General features: G+C 48.7%; 1 protein-coding gene across 1 annotated transcript in view; it reads right to left on the minus strand.

Moving 5' to 3' along the window:
• Positions 1 to 7,500, minus strand: part of LOC308169433 (pyruvate carboxylase, mitochondrial-like) — a 212,860-nt gene that overhangs the window by 185,144 nt on the left and 20,216 nt on the right. The window contains exons 4-6 of the mRNA XM_080544115.1: positions 4,535 to 4,625; positions 1,015 to 1,180; positions 703 to 848 (exon numbers count right to left, since the gene is read on the minus strand). Of these exons, the coding sequence (XP_080400241.1) occupies positions 703 to 848; positions 1,015 to 1,180; positions 4,535 to 4,625 (403 nt within the window). The remainder of the gene's footprint in view (positions 1 to 702; positions 849 to 1,014; positions 1,181 to 4,534; positions 4,626 to 7,500) is intronic.

A 7,500-nucleotide genomic window follows, 5' to 3' on the forward strand; every position in this document is an offset into this window, starting at 1 on the left:
AAAATGGCAACGAAGTTCACGTAGGTCACGTTCACGTAGAGGGGAGATGCTTCACTGACACGTAGAAACACCCTGCAGAGTTATCTTGTTGAAGATCAGAGGACTCTGTTCTGATGACGCATGAAACATCACATGCTCTCCACCAAAGTCCCACTAGATGCATTATGGACTATAATGATAAATGCATACACACAGACACAATATTATAATTGTTTACTATTCTATTATTGTATTGCTCAATGGTATCTTCTCATTGTTTCCTTTTGCCATTTTGTTTTCTCTTGCAGCTGCAATGTCGATTGGAACTGAAGCCATAAGAATATGACTCTCTTCTACTTGTATAATGGGATGTAATAAACTTTTGGCACACATGGCAATCAAAAAATATGAATCTTGTCCTGGGGGAGTGGTTGGGGGTGGTTAGGGGTGGAGTTAACCAGCTATTGTTCCCACCCATTACCTGCCTGTGAAAAGTATGAAGTGACAAAGAAAAACTTTTTTTTCTCTGTTAGTTGATTTGAGGTGCATCAACATTCAAATACGCATATCTTCTTAAACTTTTTTCACATCATTTGAAAGCTTACAATCTGTCCTTTCAGATGTAAAAAACAGAAAAATCCTCGGCTAACGGTTACCCAAAACACCAGCAGCTGACACATATACACAGAGAATACACATATATACACACACACAAACACCCACCTGGTAGTCCCGGACCACCCTCATGCCGCGGCCTCCTCCTCCGTACGCGGCCTTGAAGATCACCGGGAAGCCGTACTTCTGGGCGAAGGCATGGGCCTCCTGGACCCCTGTGATAGGCGCCTCGGTCCCCGGGACCACCGGCACTCCTACACACACACACACACACACACACACACACACACACACACACACAAACACAAACACACAAACACACACACACACACACACCATTGCATAGCATTATAAAGAGCCCATCATCCAATTGCTGCTTCCCCCAGCCTCCCCTGGTCCTCCTCCTGCCGGGCTACGTACCAGCGTGGATGGCCAGGGCGCGCGCCTCCACCTTGTCCCCCATCCTGCGCACCGTCTCTGGGGACGGGCCGATGAAGCGCACCCCTGCGTCCGCGCAGGCCTGGGCGAAGTCTGACCGCTCCGACAGGAACCCGTAGCCCGGGTGGATGGCATCCACGTTATTCTCCTGAAGGGGGGAGGAGGAGGAGAGGGGGAAGGGGGGGATGAGGGAGGTGGAGGAGAGGGGGATGAGAGGTGGAGGAGAGGGGGATGAGAGGTGGAGGAGAAGGGGGGTGGTGGAGGTGGAGGAGAGGGGGGGTGAGGAAGGTGGAGGAGAAGGGGGGGTGAGGAAGGTGGAGGAAAAGGGGGGGGTGAGGGAGGTGGATGAGAGGGGGAGGATGGAGGTGGAGGAGAAGGCGGGTGAGAGGGATGAGGGAGGTGGAGTAGAGGGGGATAATGGAGGTGGAGGAGAGGGGGAGAGAGGTGGAGGGGAGGGGGGTTAAGGATTGGCGGGAAGAGATAACAGAGAGGGGAGGGAGGAGAGAAAAGGAGAGAAGGCAGGTGATGCCAAAAGTTCATTAACAGTCGCACATTACGGTTGATTAACATTTCCTGCTGGTTTCTCATCCCCTCCCCAGCTAGCTCTTCACACACACACACACACACACACACACACACACACACACAAACTCACTCAACTCCAGACCCATTAACACAGGAGCCTCCAGTAATTCTCTTTACAAAGTTTGTCGGTAAAGCGTTGCACTTTCATCCCTAGTGATGTCTCTTAGAAGGCTGGGCAGACCTCCATGGAGAGAGGGCAGGCCTCCATAGTGAGAGGGGAGGTGTGTGTGGAGGCATGGCAGGCCTCCATAGTGAGAGGGCAGGCCTCCATAGTGAGAGGGCAGGCCTCCATAGTGAGAGGGCAGGCCTCCATAGCCAGGGCCAGATGGGCAGGCCTCCATAGCCAGGGCCAGATGGGCAGGCCTCCATAGCCAGGGCCAGGCCTCCATAGTGAGAGGGCAGGTCTTCATAGTGAGAGGGCAGGCCTCCACAGTGAGAGGGCAGGCCTCCACAGTGAGAGGGCAGGCCTCCATAGTGAGAGGGCAGGTCTCCATAGTGAGAGGACAGGCCTCCATAGTGAGAGGGCAGGCCTCCATAGTGAGAGGGCAGGCCTCCATAGTGAGAGGGCAGGCCTCCACAGTGAGAGGGCAGGTCTCCATAGAGAGAGGGCAGGCCTCCACAGTGAGAGGGCAGGTCTCCATAGTGAGAGGGCAGGCCTCCACAGTGAGAGGGCAGGCCTCCATAGTGAGAGGGCAGGCCTCCATAGTGAGAGGGCAGGCCTCCACAGTGAGAGGGCAGGCCTCCATAGTGAGAGGGCAGGTCTCCATAGTGAGAGGGCAGGTCTCCATAGTGAGAGGGCAGGCCTCTATAGTGAGAGGCCAGGCCTCCACAGTGAGAGGGCAGGTCTCCATAGTGAGAGGGCAGGCCTCCATAGTGAGAGGGCAGGCCTCCATAGTGAGAGGGCAGGTCTCCATAGTGAGAGGGCAGGCCTCCATAGTGAGAGGGCAGGCCTCCATAGTGAGAGGGCAGGCCTCCATAGTGAGATTGAAGGTGTGTGTGGAGGCATGGCAGGCCTCCATAGTGAGAGGGAATGTGTGTGTGGGGCACGCTAAATTGAATGTGACACAATTAAGCGCAGAGATAAAAGATGGTTTAAAGCGATGAGTCCTTGTATAGCGCTGTGGACCGTGGTAGAAAGCATTCAATGAGAATGCAACGGGAGAGTAAACACACACACACACACACACACACATACACACAAACACACACACACACACACACACCTACACACTCTTTTACTGGCCCCGCCATCAACTACAATAAGCACATAATCATCTTCTCCTAAATGGAAAACACGGTCAGGTGGGCATAGGGCCAACCTTGGCTTTGGTGGAGTGTGTGTGTGTGTGAGTGTGTGTGTGAGTGTGTGCGTGTGTGTGTGTGTACATGTGTGTGTGCATCCGTGCGTGTTTCCGAGCGTTCATTCATGGGTGTGTGTGTGCGTGTGTATGTGTGTGTGTGTGTGTGTGTATGTGTGTGTGTGTGTGTCTTTCTAAATGAAGAGACAGACATGCAGAGGACGCGGCCAGCCTGGCGCCATCTGGCCCTGGATACGGAGCGAGGTAATTATGGTCTGTCCTGTTGGTAGGGGAGATAATTATGGTCTGCCCCGTTGGTAGGGGAGATGGAGCTGGCAGGCTGGTCAGCAGACTGGCCGAGCCAGACAGAGACGGATGAAGGGGATGGAGACACACACACACACAGGTACACACACACACACACCCACCCACACACACACACGGGTACACACACACACACAGGTACACACACACACCCACACACACACAGGTACACACACACAGGTACACACACACACACACACACACACACACAGGACACACACACACACACACACACAGGACACACACACACACACATAGCGTGCTGGGAGTCGTGGCGTAGCTCCCAGACAGGGTGAGGGATGAGAGATGACTTGGACAGAGGAGGACCCGGCCTTAGCTGCCATCTGAGACGCCTGACCAGAAATCATAATAATAAAGATTGATTCATCTGAGCAGGCATGTCACAGAGATAGAGAGATGGAGAGATGGGCTACTGGCTACACACTGCCATAAGGGCCTGGAGCTACAGGATGGAGGGATGGAGGGATGGAGGGATGGAGGGATGGAGGGATGGAGGGAGAGATAGAGAGATGGAGAGATGGGCTACTGGCTACACACTGCCATAAGGGCCTGGAGCTGCAGGATGGAGGGATGGAGGGAGAGATAGAGAGATGGAGAGACCAGAGACCACACCAGCAGCATGTTATCATGGGGGCTTGGAGCTACAGGATGAAAGGATAGATAGATAGAGAACGAGAGAGAGAGAGAGTGAGAGAGATGGAGAGCTGAACATATGTACCACACTACCAGCATGTAATCATGGGGGCCTGGGGCTACAGGATGAAAGGATAGATAGATAAAGAGAGAGAGAGAGAGAGAGAGAGAGAGAGAGAGAGAGAGAGAGAGAGAGAGAGAGAGAGAGAGAGAGAGCGAGAGAGAGAGAGAGAGAGAGAGAGATGCACCACACCAGCAGCATGTTATCATGGGGGCCTGGTGCTGTTGATGGAAGGATATAATGAATAGATCGATAGAGAGAGAGAGAGAGACAGATAGATAGAGAGAGATAGATCGATAGAGAGCAATAAATAAAGAGATAGAGAGAGTAAGAAAGAGAGAGAGAGATAGAGAGAGAGAGAAAGAGTGATAGAGAGGGGCCTGGGGCTGTTGATGATGGGTAGAGTCTCAAAGGTCTTTCCTCTATTCCGTGTGTCTCTCTCTTCGCATCCATCTCAAACCCCAGAGGGGGTCAGGGGTTACGGTTAAGGGGGAGGAGTTAGGGGTCATAGTAAGGGGTGAGAGGTTAGGGGTGAGGTCCCGGGGTGAGAGGTCAGAGGTCAGGAGAGATGGAGTCTCACCTTGGCTACTTTGATGATGTCAGGGATGTGGAGGTAGGCAGCAACAGGAGCCAGACCCTTCCCTATGAGGTAGGCCTCGTCTGCCTTCTGCCTGGTGGTCCAACACAACAACATCAACAACAAAAACAACAACAACAACCACAAAAACCACATCAAAAACAACAACAACAACATCAACAACAACAACAACATCAACAACAACAACACGCATCAGTCTGTCAGATAGAGCCTCCACTCGACAGACACAGACACACATGTGACTGTAACAGAGCAACAATATGGAACACATGCACCAGGGAGCAGGTGTGTGTGTGTGTGTGTGTGTGTGTGTGTGTGTGTATGTGTGTGTGTGTGTGTGTGTGTGTGCGTGTGTGCGTGCGGGTGCGTGATTGCCTGTGTGCGTGTGTGCGTGTGTGTGTGTGTGTGCGTGATTGCCTGTGTGTGTGTGTGTGTGTGGCTTCACAGCCGCATGGAGGCCTTTAACAGCAAGCATCAGTCTTCATTGCACAGTGTGTCTGCCTGCGCCATGTTACATACAGGACCTACAGGCATCATCATTCCACCCCCGCTGTCTCTCAGCCAAGACAGCCTCCACATGATTACCATCCAGGGGCTCGTTTCAGACATCTTCTGCAGACCAAAGATGATCTGTGTGGTTGTGTTGTCTGGCTTTACTGGCAGGTAAGTAAGAGAGAGAGAGAGAGAGAGAGAGAGAGAGAGAGAGAGAGAGAGAGAGAGAGAGAGAGAGAGAGAGAGAGAGAGAGAGAGAGAGAGAGAGGGAGAGGGAGAGGGAGAGGGAGAGGGAGATACACCGACAGACAGACAGAGAGATTGAGACAGATGGAGAGAGAGGGAGAGAGAGAGAGGGACAGACGGACAGACAGACAGACAGACAGATAGATAGATACTAGATAGATAGATAGATAGATAGATAGATAGATAGATAGATAGATAGAAGACACTTTCCTATTTTTAATTTAAGTTATCTTTATTTACCTGTATACTATATACATAATATATACACTCACAGCTCTGTTTAATAATGTCTTTATTATAGTATATCTTTAATGTATGTACATTACATTATTTTTGCCAATAAAAACCCTTTAAAAATAGATATAGAGAGAGAGATAGAGAGATAGATCGATCAATCCTTCTTCTAAAAATATTTTTTCTTGCACGACGACTGCCAATGGCCCCAGGCCAGAGCATAGATTACTTTTTCCTGCTATGACTGGTGGATAGATGATTCACTTATTTAGTCAGATGTATTTGTTGTACGTCACTTTGGATAAAGGCGTCTGCTACATACCAAAAATGTAAATGTAAAATGTAAATGCACTCAAAGTAAATGTCTAACCTTAACCACTCAAAGTGAATGTCTAACCTTAACCACTCAAAGTGAATGTCTAACTGTAACCACTCAAAGTGAATGTCTAACCTTAACCACTCAAAGTGAATGTCTAACCTTAACCACTCAAAGTTAATGTCTAACTGTAACCACTCAAAGTGAATGTCTAACCTTAACCACTCAAAGTGAATGTCTAACCTTAACCACTCAAAGTGAATGTCTAACCTTAACCACTCAAAGTGAATGTCTAACCTTAACCACTCAAAGTGAATGTCTAACCTTAACCACTCAAAGTGAATGTCTAACTGTAACCACTCAAAGTGAATGTCTAACTGTAACCACTCAAAGTGAATGTCTAACCTTAACCACTCAATGTGCTGTGATGAGAAGGGGGAATGGAATATTCTGACGTTCTGGGAAGAGATGTACTGGGGGAAGGGGAATTGGGGGGGTTAAAAAGTTTACAATGTAAGGTTCTGACCAACTTTCCGATGTACCTATGTTAATGTTGTAAACATAACATCAATAAATACATTGTTCCCCAAAAATATAAAATACTCAAAATGAATGTCTAACCACTCAAAGATACTGCTTAATATGGCACAACCGCCAGGCAAGTCGCAATTCACGTTTTTCACTCAGGTTTTTCAGCGTATCTTCGCTTTTTTCAACATATCTTAGGTTTTTCAAGGTATCCTAGGTTATTCTCCTGTTGTGGGAACTGAGGTAAAATCCAGATGGAAACCCTCCTGGTGAGGTGTCAGAGAACGGAGTGTTGTTGTCGCTAAGGGCGACAGGAGATGGTTCTCACCGTTAAACGAGAACAGATACGAGGTCTGGCACCTCTCGTTACAGAGACCCCCTCCGAAATGGAGGTCTCCACTTGTGGGAGTAAAAATATACCAGGCTGCTTTCTTTGCTGCTTTTCATTGTATTGATAAATTATGTTTTAGTTCCTTTGTCTTTCTTTTGCACTGTATTGTACAGCACTTTGAGCTGCATTCGTATGTATGAAAGGTGCTATATAAATAAAGTTATTATTATTATTATTAGTAGTAGTAGTATTATTATTATTATTATTATTATTATTATTATTATTATTAAAGCAGGTAGTCAAACGCTGCTATAGATAATAGTAATAATAGAAATAATACTCTAGATAATACCAAGCCCATGTCCTGGTCAGCAGACGCAGTCCCCCAGAGTGTAATCATATGGAGACTGTGAAGGGGAAGGGGGCAATCCTCTGTAATTCCATACATTCCCCTAGTGAATACAATTCCAATTAGGTCATAAAAAAAATAAAAGAAGAAAAGGCCATTCCATTCAGGTAGACAGATGTCTCTAGACCAGTGGTTCTCCAACCTCTCCTCGGGGACCCCCAGCCGCTCCACATACTTGATCTGTTCCACCACCAGCACACCTGATTCAACTAATTAAGTGAGCCGGTGGGTGGTGGAACAGATCACATACTGTATGTGGAGCGGCTGGGGGGTCCCCGAGGAGAGGTTTGAGAACCACTGGTCTAGAGGTACAGATACAGGTATACAGAGACACATAGAACAGGGGAGGCTGGCGGAGGTAGAAATCGGAGGGCAGGGTTCACTGTGATGCA

Source organism: Nansenia antarctica (assembly GCF_963989245.1).
Source record: "Nansenia antarctica genome assembly, chromosome: 13".
In the NCBI taxonomy this organism is placed as follows: Eukaryota; Metazoa; Chordata; class Actinopteri; order Argentiniformes; family Microstomatidae; genus Nansenia; species Nansenia antarctica.